This window comes from Budorcas taxicolor, chromosome 20 (genome assembly GCF_023091745.1).
Source record: "Budorcas taxicolor isolate Tak-1 chromosome 20, Takin1.1, whole genome shotgun sequence".
Classification (NCBI taxonomy): domain Eukaryota; kingdom Metazoa; phylum Chordata; class Mammalia; order Artiodactyla; family Bovidae; genus Budorcas; species Budorcas taxicolor.
The window spans coordinates 61,388,615-61,410,601 of NC_068929.1; the positions used below are offsets into that span (position 1 = coordinate 61,388,615).

Below are 21,987 nucleotides of genomic sequence, written 5' to 3' on the forward strand. Positions count from 1 at the left end.
GACAGCGCGGGGAGCCCAGCACCCCCGGCCCCGCGGGGCTCGGGCGTCAGGGCCCGGCCAGGGAGCCGGGGCGGCCCCGGAGCCTCCAGATCGCTGGGTGCGCTCTCCTCCTCAGGCGTCCCCCGGACGGCGCCCTCGGGTGCAGGCCGCGCGCTCGCCCGACGCCCCCGGCCCGCTTCCCCCGCAGCCCCGCGCCGCCGTCCCCTCGGCGCGGCCCGGGCACCGCGCGGCCCGGGCGGCGGAGGCGGCGGCCCCGCGGCCCGTGCGTGCGCAGCGCCCCCCGCGGCTGAGCGGAGCGCAGACGGCGGCGCCGGGAAGGAGGGCGCCGCCCGCCCGGCCCGGCCCGGCCCCTTCCCCAGGTCGCCGCCCGCCCCCAGCCCCCGGGGCCGCGGGCCGAGTCCGCGCCTCCTCGCCCGCCTCTGATTTCCTCCGCGCGGCGGCGGCGGCGGCGGCGGCGGCGCCTCGTGCGCGCGGTTATTTATTTCCGGGCCCCAAGCGCTTATAATGGAGCCGCTGTCAGCAGAGCCTCCCGCCGCCGCCGCCGCCGCCGCCGCCGCCGCCGTCCCTCCTCTTTTTTTTCCCGGCAGATCTTTGTTGTGTGGGAGGGCAGCAGGGATGGACTTGAGCTTGAGGATCTCCTGCTAGAGCAGCGGCGCTTGGAGAGAGGGCGCCGCAGCCGCGAGGAGGAGCCGCCGCCGCCCCGAGGCCCCTCCGGACCCGGCCTCCGCGTCCTCCCGCGCCCCCGCCCGGCCCGCGCCTCCCGGCACAGTCCCCTCGCGGCGGCAGATGTGTGTGGGGTCAGCCCACGGCGGGGACTATGGTGAAATTCCCGGCGCTCACGCACTACTGGCCCCTGATCCGGTTCCTGGTGCCCCTGGGTATTACCAACATAGCCATCGACTTCGGGGAGCAGGTAAGCCCCGGCCACCACCACCCTCCCCCCACCGGACAGCGACGCCCCACACTGCGCCCCGCGCCCAGCTCCTTGCTCCCTCTCTGCCTTGGCCTCAGATGCCCGGGCATTTAGTGGATGGGGACAGAGGCGAGTCACCTGCTCCACGAGGCTCTTTTTAAAATCCTAGAACATTTGGTGGGGTTGACAGCTTGTCAAAGATGACTTTCTGGCATTCCATTCCTCCTCCTCCTCCCCCCCAATTATTCAGCAGACTTTTCCAGCTCTCCCTGGAAAACGTGAAAAAGCCGGAGGGCTTGGAGCTTCACCTATAGAAAGGTTTTTCGTGCACGGAAGGAGTATTATGTAATTTGTGATTATGTAAACCTCTGGTTTGTGAGTAAAATGTAGTTTCTAATAGCTTGAGTGCCGGCGGTTTTATTTATCCCGAGTTTGTGGTGATGGTGATGATGGGGGGAATTTTGCATTAGAATGTGTTCAAGTTGATTTCCCAGGTACTACTACTTTTTTTTTTTTTTAAGCTCATGTATGGATTAGAGGTGTCCCAGATGTGTTCTGATAAGCCAGCCACTGGCCATCTCTAGTTTGGGGTTTCTTTTTTTCCCCCCTTCTTGGATCACCAAAGAAGGGGCGCACATTTTTGTTTGTTGCCTTCTCATCCTTGTTTCTTTTTCTTGTTTTCCCCCATTTCTCTCCATGTGGCGTCATTGCAAATCGAGCGCTGCAGACTCCAGCAGCGGGGCTTTGGTGCTTGGCACTCCCCACTCCGCCGGTGGGGACCGTTTTCGCAGGCCTCCTGCGGGATGCGGTTGCATTTTTAGGGCTGGGAAGAGTGTTGGGGGGAGGGGGCAGCACCTGTCACCTTGATGGGCAGGTGTCCGAATGGCCCGGGGAGTGACTGAGCAGCACCTGCCATTGTCCTATCATATTTCTTTTCCTATAAGTCAAGAGACTTGAAAGGATGTTTGTATAGAAAAAGCATCACTTTAGATGCACCTTTAGTTAAAAAAAAAATTAAATAGTTTTCCAAAAGGGGATACATTTGACTCCTCCTTTTGGTGAGTATCTGCTTGCCTTTGTCTCTCTGTGCTCAGAACTTTTGACTGAATGCAACTGTTTAGCTACCGAATGCTTAGCCCACCTTAAAAGCTACTTTTTTACTTGAAATTTTATTGCGGACAAGTGTTCACAATGTAGCAAAGCCTCTGGAGACCTCTGTCTAGCTAGGAGGCCAGCCTAGTTCTTTTGATGAAATATTATGTCTTTTCTGCTGCCACTTTGCTCTGCCAGCACCTCGCTAGGGTCCCCAAGGGCTCCACCTTTCCCCCTCCCCTCCCCTTCTTGCATAATTAAGTGGTGACTTTGGGCATTTCCTCTAAAATCTGGAAAGGTTTTTAGGCCTGAACTTATTACATTGCACATTTTAGGTAAGTTAAGTTCAATGTGTTCACCCTAACCTTTTACTATTTTCTTATCTTCTCGGAGCTCTGAGGTTGCTCAACTGATCCCTTCTTCCTGCACTCTAGTGCCTGTGTGTGTGTGTGTGTGTGTGTCTATGTGTGTGTTATAGGGATAACTGGGAGAAATGAGTATTCTTTGCCATAATTAAACCACCTGAAACATACCACAGTGTTGCCTCATATTTGCCTTGATTTAATGCAAGGTGATATAACTAAGAATTTTATTTTAGTGTAAAGAAAGGAGTCTCCCTGAGATCATAAAGGGAGGCTAGACATAAAAGAAGCCGTACAAGCGGTCTATCCTGGTGGGTCTAATTGAAACTCATCCTTGAGACGCTAAGCTCCTCCCTGTAGGTGACATAAGCAAACTGCTGAAAGAATCATCTTGTTTCACAGAAGCAAGTTTTATCAACAAGTGTTTTGTTTCTGTTTTTTTTTGAGGCCCTTATCCCTTAAGTGCCAGTGTATTTATGAGGTTACAGGCTGCCTGGTGGTGGAGATAGTTTACAGAGTTGAGGGTAGAGAGATGGAGGGAAGAAATTGATATGTTTCCAAAACCTTGCTTTGCCTTCCGGCCTCAGATGATAATTTGACAAAACAGGGAAGGGTGCAAAGAACAAACTGACTTTTTCTTACTGTAAAACTGAAGGGGAAGAATAACAGCGTGAGCTAAAGAGTGACCGTGTCTTAGGTGGGTTGTGAATAAAAGAACATTTTAGCCCAACTGCTTTGAGGCACAAGAAAGAGGAGGAAAAATGATCCTATTATATGCAAATATGGGTCTACTCTAGACTTCTGAAAGTATGCCTCTCTTGACACGGAGTCTTATCTAGTTCTCTAGACAGATGGACACATGTAGGTTTCTGCCTTCTTCCCCAGCAGGCAGGTGTGTTACACCTTGCTCTGGGCGAACAATGATTCACATTTCAGTAATTTACTAATCCTCAAGTAGGCAGGTGACATGGGTGTCCAAAGGTCAGAACAGCCCCTGGTTCCCATGCTTTCAAGAGGATGAAGAAACCCAAAATTAAAAAATAAAGCCTCTCACTCACTTTTAAGTCTCAAGAACGAAAGGATACTGAAATCATTTAAAATGTTTCTTAGGTGAAGGTTTTTCTGCTCGTAAACATCTTCGTTTGTGGTTTCTGTAGAAAATGTGGACAGAACTTTTAAAATGAAAATCCAGCTGTATGTGCAGTTCCACTGAAATTCGAATAAGCTGCCCACGTGACCATGTGAAGTTATCAGTCATCTCAGAGCTGTTAGTGCTGGGGGGAGGGCGCTGCGAAAAAGCCTGTGACAGTCCATCCAGGGCCTCCTGGTGGTTTTCCAGGAACATTATCTGTTTTGTATAGCTTTCCCTGTAATGTTAAGGTCAGCCAAGGAAGAAACCCGAATATTATGGAATATTTATTCTAACAAGATCTTTCATCACACTTTTCCGTTTTGATGGTGGCAGTAATTTGGAGGTCGGGGCACGTGTTGAATTCTACACTGGGGAAAAAAAAAAAATCTATATGGAATAGAATGACCTGCTTCTTAATATTAAGCATAGGCATCACAGAAAAAAATGGACTTCCCTGATGGTCCAGTGGTTAAGACTCTGAGATTACAATGCAGGGAGCAAGGGTTTGACCCCTAGTCAGGGAACTAAGATCCCACATGCCCTGCAGTGCACCAAAAGGAAGAAGAAGAAAGAAAAAAAGAGAACACATCCCTTATTGCAGAAACTAGAATGTTTGGAGAACCCTTTAGGTGTGTCGAACGCTTTATGAAAATTGTACTATATGTGAAATTATCATTTAATCTGTATTTTTACAGATTAAGAATCAAAAGGACTCATTGCTTCCATTCATCCAGCACTTCGTTTTTGTATTTGTAACGTCTCAGCACATGTTATATATGGGGAAAGAATAAGAGGCCTAGGTGGGTTAAGGCATAAGTTCTCACAGATAGTGCAGGGCAGAGTCAGGGTTCAAACCACATCTCCCTGGCCCTTAGCCATTCTGGTCTCTGCTTATGCACTGAGAGCCACCCCAGGAGTTTTCTTAGAAATTTAGAAGCAACTTCTGACTTTTCTAAGTCCCAGCCTTGGTTTAGATGTAATCTTAGCTGTCATATTTGAATTTTAAAAGACTCAACAGATGTAGGATGGTCATAACAAGGTCTTTCAGGAAAGGGAGATTGTGACCAAGAGGGTCACATAAGAAGGGCCCAATTATCTAGATCATTAATTAAATCAATGCTGTATCTTACTTTGATGAGGTTGGCATAGCCTTTGGTTAAAAGTGAGGGGAAAAGGGAAGAAACAAGTGATATTGCCCCAAATTGTGTAGAAATCACTTAGTCTTTATCATCTGAGCAATACAGATTGCTAAGGAAAGATGGAAGATGCAGAGAGAAGTTTTGAATGATGTATTTCTTCAGAAGTATCTGCAAATGTCCATTTGAAGTCACCGTATTCAGAGAGCTATGATTTCTGTTTAAAATCAAACTTGATACAAAGTCCCTGAATTCCTTAAAAGCCAAGTTCACCAAATTATGTAGACTAAATCAGTCATTCATTTTTTAGGGTATCTATTGACACTTAAAGGTGGCACTATTGGTAAAGAACCCTCCTGCTAATGCTAGAGATCTAAGAGACACGGGTGTGATTCCTGGGTGGGGAAGAGCCCCTGGAGGAGGGTACGCCACCCACTCCTGTATTCTGGCCTGGAAAATCCCATGGACAGACGAGCCTGGAGGGCTACAGTCCATGACGTTGCAAAGACGTGACTGAAGTGACTTAGCACACGCACGTGCCAGGACACTTAAAATGTTAAGGACGGCTTTGCTGGGGAGATTTGAAAGAGAAAAAAGATGACGTTGTTCTCACTGAGGAAGAAACATGTTCTGCTCCGTGCCAGGCAGTTTGACACCCAAGTGATTACTTGTTATTGCAGGTTATTTCAGATAACCTTGAGTGAATCAATCAATTTGGTTGGGTCCAGTATGGCACAGGAAAGACCCAAGTTATCTGTGAGCAAAGAGTTTTGCATATGAATTGTTAATTACTAGAGTAAGATGTGTGACAGGAATGTTTCACATTTCCCCAGCCCCCTTTCTTACTTGTGAAACCTTTAGTTAGGTTTCCATGTTTTTCAAATTACTAACATCACAAAATGGGGCGGGGGGGGGGGTGGGGAGAGAAGCCCCAGAAAAGTAGCTTAATAAATATTCCCCTTGTCTACTAGTAGAGAAATGAGCTCCAGCCCACCCTAGTTTTAAAAAGGTCTCCAGGAGGTATGGGAGTGTTTTTAAGTGAATGTTGTACATGGTACTGGCCACTTCATCCAAGGTCACTAAGTGATGGAAGAGCTCCCCAGGCAGAGCTTGCCCTCAGTAATAACAAAAGTGTCCATTGCTTGTTTCACTTCCCAAAGTACTGACAGAAAAGGAGATCCCAGAATGAGTTTCTAAGTAACTGCAGGTGAGAGACGTTTTTCCTCCTTCAGTCTATTCTATACTCTTGGACTAACTCTCAAAACAGCATTTATGTTTTTGAATTAGTAAAGTAACATATGCCATTTAAAGTTTGGTTTGCTTGTGGGCTCAGCCAGGTTCCACTCTTTGCAAACCCATGGACTCTAGCCCACCAGGCTCCTCTGTCCATGGGATTTTCCAGGGAAGAATACTGGAATGGGTTGCCATTTCTTACTCCAGATGATCTTCCTGACCCAAGGATTGAACCAATCTCTTGCATTTCCTGCATTGGTAGGTGGATTCTTTACCACTGTGCCACCTGGGAAGCCCCCAAAGTTTGGTTACGTATTTTTAAAAATGGGGGAAAATGTAAATTACCTCTAATGCTACTGTGAAGAAAAACCCCTATAATATTTTAGATATCTCCTGCCTTTTTTTTTTTTACATAATTAAGAGATATATACCTATATATATATGTATGTATGTTTCACAGAACTCATAGGTATTTTCCCCTTGTCACTTAAAGTATTTAACTGTGGTTTGAAATAGCAGCATAAATTTGTTATTGTGTGAACATGCATAATTTCCTTTGCTGTATATTCTCCTATTGTTTAAATGTTGAGGGTTTTTTTGTTTGCTTTTTCCAATGTAAACTTAGTGGACATCTTTGTGTAATAGGTAGATAATGTGTTTTCTCTGATTGCCTTGGGCTTTATGCCTGGCATAAGTTGATGCCTATTTCAGTTTCTCATTCATACATAGAAAATGAGGTCACTGGCAGTCTGTATTTAGTCAAGGACACTGTGGCCCTCCTTAGTTCAATTGACAGTTACTTCTCCACTGTGTTTTCCCAGTTTCCTTTAGATATACTGATGCATTTGCATTTAAAGTACCTCTCTTTCATTGCACTTAGGTAAGTAGATTATTTCTAGAACCTCAGATATAATCTTGTGGTTCTTTTCTTTACTCGTTTATTTATTGGGGTGGTTTGATGAGCAACCTAACTACTACTTTGTCAGAACACTTCTTCCTTCAGAAGGTAATCTAATACTTCATGCGTCAAGACAATATCTAAGTCTTTTTCTAGTAATACATCAAATTCTTTAAAAGCAGTTTTAAAAGTATACCAAATAATAATAGTAATATATAATAAATAATAATAATATTTATGGTACCATTTCACTTCTTTGATGTGACAAGCCCAGTTTCATATTTGTGGCCAGTAACTGATTTCCATGTCTTTTTGCTCTCCCTTGTCTGATCTGGGGCAATGGGGTAGATTATGTTGGGATGAGAGGCGAGAGGTCATATGTGGAAAGTCATCCTGTAAGGTCCTGTGTAAGTCAGAATAAAGTCATTAAACTTGTACCAGAGTGACTTGGGTCATGTCTACATTGAAAAAAATCAATTCGGTAATTTTTTTTAGCACCTGTGACTTAATTAGTCGATGAGGGGATGCCACAATGCTGCATTTTCTAGATATGAGCTACCTCTCTGTGACTGCATTTTCTTGATAATTGAAGCTTATCCCTTAAAATGCAGATCGCTGGTTTTCTTTTGGTAGTATGAGATTGTTATTGCTGGAAAGCTATATTGCACATTTTTCTACCATATTAAATACTGTATGCAAAGCACAAAGAACATCTTTCTGGTGGCTTGTGAATGTGGTGCAAGGCAATTAGCTGACAAGATATCCACTGACAGGTGATATTCAAAATACTTAACAACGAGTTTGGCACTGACTGATAAAATAAAAATAATAATATAATAATGAATGAAAATAGCAAATGCATGTTGAATACTTGCTTTTTCATTTTCTGCTTTGGATCTACCCTGGACCCCAGAAACTAAAATCCATTAGAAGCCCATGAAAAAAAATGAAGACTATATAATTTTGGAGGCCTCCCTTGGGGGGAAAAAAAAAAAAATATATATATATATATATATATACACACACACACATATATACACACACTTTGTAACACTAACCCTCCTGCCCTGGCCTAATTTTGTTTCTCTTCTAGAGAGATTCTAGAGTCCCTGTCAGGTAGATGACATTTGAATAAGGGAAGCATTTGACACAGGCCCTGCTCTTAAATCAGGTCACATCAGTTGAGAACACATACAGGAAACACCTTTGCAGTCAGAGCATCACAGAGCAAGATGCCTCATTGTACACTGCAGTTTGTGATAATGTGAAGCAAGGTATTCAGCTCTCTAAGTAGCACACAGTGAGTGTGTGGTCTTGGCGATGAAATAGTAAGCCGTGAAGAGGTAGTTCTCACGGCTTGTCTCCCCTGCCTCCTTCTCTCTAAACTCTCCTGTCCCCAAAGTGGATACCACTCGTCTGTAGAGATGAGAATCCCATGGACAGAGGAGCCTGGCCGGCTACAAGAGTCGGACACGACTTAGCGAGTAAACCACCATAGAGATGAAAATAGAAGTCACAGGAAGGGGAATTAGTGGACTTCATGTCAAGCCACATAAACCCCAGGTTTTGTTCCTGTGTTTTGTTTTGTTTTGTTTTTTAATACATGTTTTTGGTCATGCCTTGTGACATATGGATCTTAGTTTCCTGCGTGTATGTGTCCGTGATTTGTGTCCAACTCTTTGCAACCCCATGTAGCCCGCCAGGCTCCTCTGTCCATGGAATTTTCTGGGTAAGAATAGTGGAGTAGGTTGCATGCTCCAAGAGATCCTCCTGACCTGGGGATCAAACCCACATCTCACGTGTCTTCTGCTTTGGCGGGTGGGTTCTTTACCACTCGCACCACCTGAAAAACCCCTTAGTTCCCTAACCAGGGATCAAACCTATGCCCCTTTCACTGGAAGATCGGAGTTTAACCACTGGACCATCAAGCAAGTCCCTCTGTTTTATTTTTGCTGTTTCCATGGTTTGGGGGTCATTCAGCTGCAATGCCAATAACCAAGTACCATTCACAATGCTGAGAACAAATGAGCTTATAATGACCAAGACTGCAATTATCTCAAGTCAGCTGACAATTTCTGCATCACAACCTTCTGGTTCTATATAGTTGCTTCTCCATGCCAAAAATGTTTTCCAAGTCCATCTTGGGAAGGGAAATAACTTACTTATTTGTCAGGGAAAAGGTGGTATTTATTCCACTAGATAATGAGCGTGTACATTTGGTCCAGGAAATGCCGCATGGTCCCAAAGGCAGATGGACCAGCTTCATTTCTACTGGTCTGAGTTACAGCTCACAGGGTCTAGCCAGCTTTTACATTTTCCATGGGGTTTTGACGTCACAAGATTGGCGAGACTTTCCGTGAGACTGACGCCTGGTGCTGTCGCAAGGTTGTTTTCCTGTAGACAAGTTTGTCAGTATGAACGGACAGTCCTCTTACCAAAATGAGTCCACGTCTCTGTCCCCAACCTTGGGGTGGGTGAGGGGCTGGGTGGATGGCTCCTTCTCCAGTATAAGGAGGTGAGAGGCACCTCCTTGCCTACATTCTCAGCACATGTCCTGGGCCTCCTCTGTCTGGCTACAGTGCACCCGTTTTCATCCCACCTGGATGGGGACTGCGGCTGGCCCTGGGGGACCTATGACTCCAGGCTGGGAGGAAGTGAACAGCAAAAGTAGGACTCTGGCTAAGAACTTTCAAGGATGACTGGAAACGTGAGGCTGAGACTCCTCAGGGCATGCAACTGGAACTAAATGGCTGGAACGCAGAATGTTTACCAGCAGATTAAAGGAGCAAACTAAGCCAGGATGAGAGGGACAGGAGCTGGCTCTGTGGCTGTGATCTTCCCAGGATATCAGAAGTAAAGGTGACTTACCTTGTAAGGCGCACAGGAAGGGTTGGTTTTGGTGGGGGAACTTTCAGGATTGTGGTCCAGCATAAGTATTTACATGGTAAGAGCCAGTCACTCCTGATTTTCTTAACTAAAGAATAATACATGTTTGCCAAGTCAATTCAGGCATGCCCAACTCTGCAACCCTGTGGACTGTAACCCGCCAGGCTCCTCTGTCCACGGGATTCTCCAGGCAAGAATACTGAAGTCGGTAGCCATTTCCTCCTCCAAGGGATCTTCCTGACCCAGGGATTGAACTCACACCTCTTGCAGCTTCTGTATTACAGGTAGATTCTTTACCACTGAGCTGCCCTGTTTAGTTCAGTCGCTCAGTCGTGTCCGACTCTCTGCGACCCCATGAATTGCAGCACGCCAGGCTTCCCTGTCCATCACCAACTCCAGGAGTTCACTCAGACCCACGTCCATCGAGTCAGTGGTGCTATCCAGCCATCTCATCCTCCGTCATCCCCTTCTCCTCCTGCCCCCAATCCCTCCCAGCATCAGAGTCTTTTCCAATGAGTCAACTCTTTGCATGAGGTGGCCAAAGTACTGGAGTTTCAGCTTTAGCTTCATTTCTTCCAAAGAAATCCCAGGGCTGATCTCCTTTAGGATGGATTAGTTGGATCTCCTTGCAGTCCAAGGGACTCTCAAGAGTTTTCTCCAACACCACAGTTCAAAAGCATCAATTCTTCGGCACTCAGCCTTCTTCACAGTCCAACTCTCATATCCATACGTGACCACAGGTAAAACCATAGCCTTGACTAGACGGACCTTAGTTGGCAAAGTAATGTCTCTGCTTTTGAATATGCTATCAGGGTTGGTCATAACTTTTCTTCCAAGGAGCTGCCCAGGGGAAGCCAAATAATAATGAGGCCACATCAATAAGCTTGTCAGCATCCCTGCTCAGTTTTTTGTCTTTTTTTTTTTTTTAAGAAATATACCATTAAGTCTAGGGACGTTTCTGGGTCTCAGACTATCATTTTTTTCATTTGCCAATTGGCATAGGTGTGGCTGTTTAGTGTTTTCAGAGGTGTCTTTAGGATAATAAGAAGTATGTATACTATTGACTGCTGCTTCATAAACAACCCCAAGATCTGTTGGCCACTGGGTCATGCATTTTAACACAGGGCAATGGTGATGTGGAGAATCTAAAATAGCAGATTACAAAAAAAGAGAAAAAAAGTCATCTGACTCCTTTAAATGGCTTGGCAGGAAATTCACCGTGGCTGGGACACAGCTGCCTCCCACAATGTGTGGCCTAAACTTGACATTTCATAACGACAGACAGCGCAGAGGAGAGTAACAAATAATGATGCTTCATAAGAGAGTGGTAGCTGTTACCTCTTCAGGATCCTAGCCAAATCCAATGCAGAAACAACTGAAAAGACCCTTTGCTACTCGCTTGATCCAAAACGGGGAGTCAGAGGTCTCTGCTCTGCTTTAGACTCACATTCAGTTCTGTTTCCCTGGAGCTCTCCCAGGGAGCTTGTTTTTTCTTGGGACGGTTATGGTTCCACCCCCTCCCATTTCCTTTGTAGCGTTGCATCACCTGGAGTCCCACGTGAGGTCAGGGTGGACCTCCCGGCCTCCCACACTGAGCCTCACATCTTTCCGTGTCAACACCACCTGCATCTCACACCTCTTGGGCTGCTTACCAAACCCAGTGAGGCTCCCTGGTGCCATTGGCAGTTTAGTCCAAGTGTTTACCAGGCTTCCCTGGAAGAGCCACTGTTTTAGGAGCCTGGACTTAGTTCCAAAGATCCACTGTAGGGCCCCGAGCGACTGGTGGCTGAGATGCAGAACCACTTTTGTTTTCCTAAAATTCATGATTCATTGCTTTTAGGCTTCATATGTCCTCTTTCAGGGGAGGAGGCTGTTTTTCTTTCCTTTTTCCATTTATATGCAGTGAAGTGTACAGATCTTACGTGAACAGGTCCATGAGTTTTGACCGATGACAAATGTATACCCATATGTAACCCACACCCTGATGGCTCAGTGGGTATAGAGTCTACCTGCAATGCAGGAGACCAAGGAGATGTGAGTTCGGCCCCTGGATCAGGAAGATCCCCCAGAAGAGAATATGGCAACCTGCTCCAGTATTCTTGCCTGAAAAATCCCATGGACAGAGGAACCTGTTGGGCTTCAGTCCAAAGGGTCACAAAGAGCTGTGCACAACTGAGCAACTAAACACACACACACCAGTCAAGAGAGGGAGTGTTTCCATCAGCCCAGAAGGTTTCTGGTACCCCCTCTCCCAGGGGCCAGCTGCTATTCCAAGCGCTGTGGGAGCCTTTTTGATTGCTCGGACAAAGCGACACGGATGCCTTCAGTCCCAGATAACTGAGTTTGAGGCCGCTTGTTGTTATTACAGTCCATAGCCCTGTGACTCTTTCCTGCTGCTGCTGCTGCTGCTGCAAAAAAAAGGCTCATTCTTGTGGATTTTAGTGGGTTTAAGGCAGGTGGACAATTTGGTGTTTTTAATTCTTCAATGAATGTACATCTGTCAGTTATATGATCATTTTGATTTTCAGATATGCTTAAAAATTAAAGTCTGGTTAGAAAGCTGGGATCATAAAATGAAATGTGGTACGTACATACAATGGATGCTTTCCAGCCCTATGATAGAAGTGAAATCACAATGTATGCAACAGCATGGATGAACTTTACTGTTGCTGCTGCTACGTCGCTTCAGTCGTGTCCAACTCTGTGCGATCCCATAGACGGCAGGCAGCCCACCAGGCGCCCCCATCCCTGGGATTCTCCAGGCAAGAATACTGGAGTGGGTTGCCATTTCCTTGGAAAAGTGAAAGTGAAGTCGCTCAGTCGTGTCCGACTCTTTGCAACCCCATGGACTGTAGCCCACCAGGCTCCACCATCCTTGGGATTTTCCAGGCAAGAGTACTGGATTGGGGTGCCATTGCCTTCTCCAATGTTACGCTCTATGAAATAAGCCAGACACAAAAGGACATGCTTTTGTGTGTGTAGATGCCTCCACCTATATGCAGTACCTCAAATAGTCACGTCGTAGAGGCAGAGGGTGGACTAGCAGTTACTAGGGTTTCAGGGAGGGAGGAATTTAAGCTATTGTTTCTGGGTGCAGAGTTTCAGTTTGGGATAACAAAGTTCTGAAGATGGATGGTGGTGATGGTTAGAGAATACTGTGAATGCAGTTAATTCCACTGAACTGCACACTTTAAATCAGGGATCCTCAGCCTCCGAGATCATAATGCCTGATGATCTGAGGTGGAGCTGATGTAAGAATAACAGAAATAAAGTGACAATAAATATAATGCACTTGAGTCATTCCCCAACCATCTTCCCCCACCGCACCCCATCTGTGGGAAAAATTGTCTTCCACAAAACCAGTCCCTGGTGCCAGAGAAGTTGGGGACTGCTGCTTTAAATGGTGAACATGATAAATTTTATGTTATGTATATTTTTTCAAAATTAAAAAATTTTCATGAACTGCCTAAGCTGCTCAGAAAGCCAATGCGTTTTGAAGAGGGCCTCTCTTTTTTTAAAAAAAAGTTTATTAATTTCATTCTAGTTATGCTGCTGCTGCTGCTGCTGCTAAGTCGCTTCAGTCGTGTCTGACTCTGTGCGACCCCATAGACGGCAGCCCACTAGACTCCCCTGTCCCTGGGATTCTCCAAGGGAGAGTACTGGAGTGGGTTGCCATTTCCTTCTCCAATGCATGAAAGTGAAAAGGGAAAGGGAAATCGCTCAGTCGTGTCCGACGCTTAGTGACCCCATGGACTGTAGCCTACCAGGCTCCTCCATGGATTTTCCACGCAAGAGTACTGGAGTGGATTGCCATGGCCTTCTCCATATTCTAATTATAGTCATTGTATAAAGAAGGAAAATAAAAGTATAGAAAAGAAAGGGCTTCCCTGATAGCTCAGATGGTAAAGAATCTGCCTATAATGCAGGAGACCCAGGTTCAATCCTTGGGTGGGGAAGATCCCCTGGAGGAGGAAGTGGCAACCCACTCCAGGAGTCTTGCCTGGAAAATCCCATGGACATAGGACCCCGGGGGGCTACAGTCCATGGGGTCGCAAAGAGTTAGACATGACTGAACAACTAACACTTTCACTTTTCTTCATAGAGAAGAAAATAAAAATATATAACGTAATCTCTAGACACCCCCCACCAGAACTAGTGCTGTTTATTATTTTAGTGCTTGTCCTCTTCATCTCTTTTCTATCTATATATATCTATCTATATATTCTAAAACAAAATTGTAACCTCTTTCCATTTCACCTCAGAGGCAAGTTTCCCTTGATTTTTCAGTACTCATCTCAGATGGCATTCTTTCACAAGGGTTCACCTTTCCCAGATTAACTGATCCTCTGTGGCTAGATTTCTGTTTCATTCTATTATGAACAGTGCTCTGAAGCGTGTTTGTTCAGGAATCTGTGTTTCTGATTATCTCTTTGGATTAACACTAGAAATGCTTGCGGGCTTGTGCCGCTTTTCAAAGGCTTCCCCTGCGTGTGACACCACACGGCTGTCCCAGTTGTCCCAGTTTCCCCTGCAGGCGCCCACTGGATGTGGCCCCATCCCGAGCAGGCCTTCCCACCCTCGTTGCTAGATCTGGCATTCTAGTTCTTTCAAAGCTATGTGACTTCTTATATTAAAAGCATGTTTTAAATGCCAAGAGATCAATTCAGTGTTTCATCATATAATACTTTGAAACTCTTTCAGGCCATACATTCTTTCCAGGAAGCACGTGTCAATATGTTCAGTGCCCAGAGTGAAAGAGTTAGTCGCTTAGTCGTGTCCAGCTCTTTGCCACGCCAGGGACTGTAGCCCGCCAGGCTCCTCTATCCATGGAATTCTCCAGGCAGGGGTACTGGAGAGGGTTGCCATTTCCTTCTCTACAGAATCTTCCTGACCTAGAGATTGAACCTGGGTCTCCCACATTTCAGGCAGATTCTTTACTGTCTGAGCCACCAGGGAAGTTCAACCATGCCCCCGCTTGGGGCTGGACATGAGCTCAGGAAGGAAGAGGAGTGAGTTAGTTTTACTCTCGTACGTCTAGGAAGATACCTGTCCCTGTAGGTTTCAAGGCAGAGAAAAGTGCCTTTTTAAATTTTTGATGAATTCAGTGATGCTCAAGAAGTGTGCTTCCCAAACTTCGTGTGTGAGTTCGTGGGAGGGGGAAGAAAAATTAACCCGTCTTCCAAGGTGTCAGGTCCTGCCTGAGGCACCTGGTGTCCCCACCCCCACTTTAAAGATGGACAGGTTGAATAGCTGTGCCAGTCATTCAGCCTCCGCAGAGCCGCCAGGCTCCTCTGACCGGTGGCTCATGCCTAGAGTCTCAGAGGAGAATGTTTGGAGTTGCATGTGTTCTAAGGAAGGGCAAAGCTAGTAATATTTAGGGGAAAGGGAAGATAAAAGGTCCACCTCTCTTTTCTGCTCTCCTTGACTGTGACTTCTTCCTTTAACCCAATCACCTTGCTATTTAGAGTACACTTTGGAGAAAAGGGGCGGCGTGGACCGAGGCAGGTGGTTCAGGCTGACTGAGAGATGCACTGGATTCCTGCGGCTTCTCCTCTCTAGTTTCTAGCAGTGCTGCAAGCTGACCTCAGCGTGGCTGAGAGAAAGAACTTCCACTTCTGCCAGGCCCCCTGGACATGACCTCCTTTGTCTGTGCACCGCCCCCCCCCAGCTCTGTGACCTTGAGCAAAGGCCTTGACTTCTGAGGCCTTCAGTTTTCCCAGCTGTTAAATGGGTTTAAAGGGTTTCCATCCCTTCTTTTGAAAGTAAAGACCACACAGACACTGGACACAAAAGAGCTTTGAAAGATATGAAGAGCTTTTAAAAATATATAAAGCAATATGCTAGGGCTTTACTCCAGGCAGGCTGCTGCTACGCCTGTTTATTTTCACCCATCCTTGACTAGAGCTGACCTTTCTTCCCTTGTATTGAATTTGTGCCTCGCATTACGGGGGCTTGTTAAACTAGGGCCAGTTAGGGGCAAGCAGAAGTATGCTAGAGGACAGATGCTGGAAATACTTGGCTTTTACAACATGTGTATCAGCAATACTTCTGCTGGGGTCCGCCACTTTGGGGGAAAGACGTTTACAACTGGATCTACTCAGTAGTACTTTTTTTTTTTTTTTTTTGGTTTTAGTTGAGTTACTAAGACTTAGGTAGCGTACTTTTTGAAATGACAGGTTAAATTTCCATTTGCTCTTAATCATAGGTGGCTGTTTGGCACAGATTTGGGGGAGGGTGGCTACAGGGACTACTGACTGCTTCTCTAATCTACATACAAATAGGACCAAGCCTTTTTCAAAAGGCTTCCCTGGTAGCTCAGATGGAAAAGAATCCACCTGCAATGCAGGAGACCCTGGTTTGGTTCCTGGGTCAGGAAGCTCCCCTGGAGAAGGAAACGGCTACCCACTCCAATATTCCGGCCTGGAGACTCCCAAAGGCTATATATAGTCCATGGGGTCGCAAAGAGTCAAACACCACTGAGCAAATTTCACTTTCTGGCAGTAACACATCAAGATTGAAACTAAGTAGGGGGGCTGCTTAATGAGCACCTCTTTCTTAGGTGCTTATTATATAATTTAGGAGTGTTTTCACTATTAAATGGAGAATCGTTTCACTATTAATAGATAATATGGAACACAGTGGGCAAGGGGGTCTTCATGAATATGTTCCTTCAACAGGTGTTTCTTGAACACCTGCAATGTGGCAGGTCTGGTGCTAGTCACTGAAGATGAAATAGGAAAAAGGACTGACTCAGCCCTTGCTGGTGCAGTAATTAATCCAGAAAGGCAAGCAGACAGGCAGGCAGCTATCAGAGAATGTGATCAAGTCTGAGATAGAAGAAGGATAGGGTGTTTACCCCAGGACCCTAAGTGTCAGGTCAAGCTGAGACCAGAGATCTAGAGACAGTGACGTGCCCCGTCTTCCGGAAAGCAAGAGAATTCCAGGTGCAAAAAGGTAGATGCTTGGTATGACTGGGACACGGGACAAGCCAGGAGCAGGCAGGAGGGCAGGTGGCAAGGTGAACAGAACCCAGACCAGGGAGGACCCACTCAGTCAGGGTAAGAAGTTCTGCCTTGATCATTAGGGCAGTGGGGAATTTTGAAGAGTTCTCAGTGGGGGTGTGGTTTGCTTGGATTTGCCTATTTGAAAAGGTGACTTTGGTTCCAGTGTGGCTAATGAATGAGACAGAGGTGAGAACAGAGGTGGGGGAACCGATCGAGATGCTCTTGCGGCCACCGCTAGAGAGACAGAGGTGGATGACCTGGAGAAGGGCTGGGGCAGGGAGGGAGGGCTACGAGAGACATGATGTCTGGAGTTAAACGGCCTTGGCCGCCAATCGGGTGGGCTGGGAGAAGATGAAGCCGGTGGTGATGAGACCCAACTTTAAGGGCTGGTGGTGAGTTCCACCTCAGTCGTGTTAAAAGAGCTGGTGGTGAGTTCCATCTCAGTCACGTTAAAAGAGCTGGTGGTGAGTTCCATCTCAGTCGTGTTAATTCACTGACAACTGGATTTAGGGACATGTTTCAAACTGCTTGCCTGAGAGAGAAGACAAGTTATGCATAACAGCGGGAACAGCGATTAAATAGTATCCAGATCACGTTGCTGCTGTTTGTTGCTCTCTCTCCTGCCTATCCTCTCAACGGGGCAACTCCGTTACATTATCTGTAAATGAGAGCTTTTTGCCTAAATGCAAATACTATGAATTTTCATTTTTTTCCTTCACAATGTAAAAATGCTTTATTGTAATACAGTCATTTCTCAGCCATTTGCCTTAAGGAAACAGTGATTGGAAAATTCAATAACACTTCTGAATATTTGGCTTTGGAATACATCTAGGACTTTGGGGGAAGCATGTTTATCTGCTTCATCATCGCACTGTGCTAAGGATACTATTACAGTTAGACTTGGTGCCTGGTGACAGCAGAGAGGTGCCATCTGGAATTAAATTTGATGAGGCTCCATGATTTTGCTCCATCTCTCGGTATAGTAAATGTTTACTGTGTAAACAGCAGAGAGGGGACCAACCTTAGAGGGGTTCTTTTTATGGTTTTATATTTGTTTATGTGTTTGTATTTGGTATTGTCTGCAGCTTACAGCCTGGTTGTAATTCATAAACCTTATTGAGAATACACTTTGCTCCAAAAATAATATGATAAATTGTGGGTAGATTTCCAGGCCATTCGACCAAAGTTACATAACCCCTAATGTTGTTAAAATATTATCTATTTGCACCAAAGAGTAGTAGAAAATCATGCTATTAGAATAGTAGTCATTGGTGAAAGCAGTGATGCTGAAAAATATTACTTATCTTAATTAACTTTACAAACAGGTGGCTTCGTAAAACGTACGGAAGGTGCTGGCAGTTGGGAGGGAAAGAGATGGGCCCCCGGGCCTTTGAGACTGGGTGAATTTAAAATCAGAATGTCTTCTCCATCCGTGTGCCTCATTAGCTGTGATCATGGTCATTTGAGAACTCATAAACGGGAGTGTCAGACAGTCCTTGGAGGATGACTTGACAAGACTTGGAAGAGAGATGTGAAACAGATTTCCTGGAGTGGAATTAACAGGAGGGACTGGGCAGATTCTCCTGGATGGACTGTGGGAGAAACGCAGAGTGTGAGGCTGGACGCCCCTATAGACTGCTGTGGGACCCCTACTTCCTGCTAGTACTGGGGACCCAGGGCAGCCAGGGTGGGGGTGGGGATGGTGACGAGGATAAGATGAAGGTCACATGCCTTCAGCCACTTCTGTGGAAAACCACTGCCTGTAACCTGGAGGCATCTGAAGTCTGCAGTGGTGAGCCTCCCCTGCTAGTGGGACGGGGAAGGCAATTTTAAATGTTTTCATATGGAAAATAACGCTTATTTCTCTATGGCTAGAGAAATACTTGCTCTGCTGGTCACAATCAGTAGCTCCCTGGACTTCAGAATTCATCCTCCCTGCTCTCTAATTTATTGTGACCTAAGCATGGACGGAGGAGCCTGGTAGGCTGCAGTCCACGGGGTCAGTAGGAGTCAGACACAACTGAGTGACTTCACTTTCACTTTTCACTTTCATGCATTGGAGAAGGAAATGGCAACCCACTCCAGTGTTCTAGCCTGGAGAATCCCAGGGACGGGGGAGCCTGGTGGGCTGCCATCTCTGGGGTTGCACAGAGTCGGACACGACTGAAGTGATTTAGCAGCAGCAGCAGCAGCCACCACTCCAGTATTCTTACCAGGATAATCCAATGGACACAGGAGCCCGTCAGGCTATGGTCCGTGTGGTCGTAAAAGAGTCGGACACAACTGAGAGGCTGAGCACGCCCGCAATCATCTTACGTGCCTGGCTAATTTTCAAGGGCCCTGCCCCTCCTGTATCGTGGTTCCTTTTCTGTAATTAGTCTGTAAGTGGCATTCAAATTCTAGTTAAGTGTGTGGTCACTAAGTTTTCTAGTGAGAATAGAATTTTAAAACAACTATGATATATATCTATTGAGGTGGGCTTACCTGTGCCTTCATTGCAATTGATATCCTCTTGAAAAACAGTCAAAATGCAGCACTTAATAGTAAGAAACCAATAAGCTACTAGGAAGTGCAGAACTGAGATGAGACTTGGGGGAAGTGAAAATATTTTCTATAATTGGACTATATCCATATTGTAAAAGAAATACTTCTAATGTGTGTGTGTGTGTGTGTGTGTGTGTGTGTGTGTGTGTGTGTGTGTGTGGTGGTTTGGTTGTGTCCAAGTCTTGCAACTCCAAGGATTGGGAACCTACCAGGCTCCTCTGTCCGTGGGATTCTCCAGGCAAGAATACCGGAGTGGGTAGCAGTTCCCTTCTCCAGGGGATCTTCCTGACCCAGAAATCAAACCCAGGTCTCCTGCATTGCAGGCAGATTCTTTACCAACTGAGATACAAGGGAAGCCTGTGTGTGTGTTTATATGTGTGTATGTATGTGTTAGTAGCTCAGTTGTGCCTGACTCTTTGCTCCCCCCTGGACAGCCCCCCAGGCTCCTCTGTCCATGTAATTCTCCAGAATACTGGAGTGGGTCGCCATTCCCTTCTCCAGGGGATCTTCCCCACCCAGGCAGATTCTTTACTATCTAAGCCATGACGGAAGCCCTGTGTGTGTGTATATATATATACATATCCAAATACATTTGTTTCTTTCTTTTTCTAAGAGTCAGCCAGTGTTATTATAAACACCTTAAATTAAAAGGGGGGTGTAAAACAAATATTTAACCCAGTTTTTTTTTTAAGTTCAGCAGAAATGGATAGTCTTTTCTCAGGATGCTGTAAATGAGAAAGGACTGGTGTGCCTGTAGCACAGAAAGCCAAACTCTGAGAGCAAGGGTTTGCAGCAAAGTTAGGGTTTATTGCAGGGCATCAGGCAAGGGAGCGGGAGACAGCCTCAGATGCACTGCCGCTTGGTCTTTGAGCTGGGGCTGTTTTTAAAGGGGAAGAACCAAGAAGTTGGAGTTAATCATCTTCTTGGGACATCTCCTGCCATTGCTTCACTGCAGTTGTAGGGGTTCTGGATGTTCCCCGCCCCCTTGCCGTCTCTGGCCAGGCCTTCCATGCCTTGGGGGGTCTGTTAGCTTATCTTGCTCTGGAGAAGCCACCTGAGTCCGTATGTTAATGATTATATCTATAATAGCGATTATAGTCTGTTAACAGCAGCAATTTTAGTCTTCTGACTGGTCGATGAATGTTCAGTTAGCCCAGGATTAAGGTCGGAGGGGACAAGAAAGGGGTTGAGGTCAGAGGGGACAAGGAAGGGAATAAAGTTTTGGATAGAGAGATTAAACATCAACTTGGCAAGGGAACTCAGATTGAGGGGGACTCGTTTTTTTCTTTTCGTTGGTTTTTTTTTTTTTTCATGATCCAGTTGGATTTATTCCAGGATTATGAGGGTGGTTTATCACTTGCACATCAACCAATGCGGTACACAACATCAACAAAAGAAAGGATGAAAATCACATGATCAGCTCTCTTTCTTTTAATGCCAAAAACATTTTCTATGGGGGTGTAGCCAGTTGACCATGTTGTGATAGCTCCAGGTGAACTGTGAAGGGACTCAGCCATACATATACATGTATTCATTCTCCCCCAAACTTAGTGGGGGGGTCCTCAATGTTCATGCAACAAAATGAACATCGCTCTTTCCCTTGCCTGGCATACACTTCACATTTGGAGAGCACTTCCCAGTTTATAAAATATATTCTCCCTTGGGCACATTGGGTGACCCCTTTTGGGAGCATGTGAAGCCATCAGCAGGGCATGGCTGTGGAAGATGAGCCTGGACATGAGAACCCAGTGGGCTCCAGGCCTCACTGCCCCGCCTCTCCGAGGGGAGCCCCATCTTCCTTCTGTGCCCTGGATGGTGCTTCTTCACAGGGGTCCCCTTGAGCACGGAGGAGTACGGAGTCCAGTCTTGGCATTACAGAAATCGGCATGAGCTGTAGGGGGCTCCTGGGAGTTGGGGATCTATGCTCGGGTCAGCAGACCACGGCTAGAGGACCGCCTTCCTTCCCTGTGCGTCTCCCTGGACTGAGCCTCCTCTTCTTCCTGTTTGAGGCTCTGCTCTGTCCTCAGCAAGAGGATGTGTGCTTCACCTCCAGCACTGAAGGGGGGTCACAGCCCAGGCTTAGCAGTTCAGAGCCACTTGCTGGCTGCACCCTGTTTATTCACTGCTCTGTCCTTCAGCATCCCTGCCTGCAGCTCTACCTTCCCCACACGCAGAGTCTCCTCCTGCCCCGCCCTCTCTCCTCTGAACGTGAGTGCCTCCTGGTCCTTTCCCTCACCTATGCTGCAGAGTATCGCTCTCTTCAAATCTAATCAAGTGAAGAAAAAAAAAAAAAAACCACTCCATGTGGGCTTCCTGGGCTCTCATTGGCTGTACCTTCTAGAAGACTTTGCAGTTTCCTTGCTTTTCAGCACCTTTTCATAAATCATGTCTCTCTCTCTTTTTTAAGATTTTTTTTCTTTCCAAGCATTCATTAATTTCAGATTAGTTTCCCCAGCTGAGTTTCTTGCCTTTTCAGGGCAGCCAGCTCCAGAAGCAAGTGATGCCACCTACCTACTTTATCTGCTCCGGGCTCCCCTTCCTACAGCTTTCAGGAGCCTCAGAAGGGCACAACTGAGATAACTGGGTGCAGTGAACCCCCTTCCTGAAAACATAAGCCACGTGACACATGAGATTTGCTCAGGGTTGATGGGGCTGGCGTCTCAGTGAGCAACCAGGGTGGCCTCCCTCCTCTCCCAGCCAGGAAGCGGCTGAAACAGTGATGAATCTGGAGGGGATTACTAGCAGCACAGACTTGATATTTGGGCTTGTCAGCGGTCTTAAGTAGAT

The 21,987-nt window shown here is 46.3% G+C and overlaps 1 protein-coding gene across 1 annotated transcript in view; it reads left to right on the plus strand.

The window, feature by feature from the left end:
- Positions 1-585: 585 nt before the first annotated feature.
- The window catches only part of ANKH (ANKH inorganic pyrophosphate transport regulator), a 167,934-nt gene continuing 146,532 nt past the window's right edge, over positions 586-21,987 (plus strand). Inside the window, exon 1 of the mRNA XM_052659052.1 lies at positions 586-913. Coding sequence (XP_052515012.1) covers positions 818-913 — 96 coding nt within the window. The 5' untranslated portion in view covers positions 586-817. The remainder of the gene's footprint in view (positions 914-21,987) is intronic.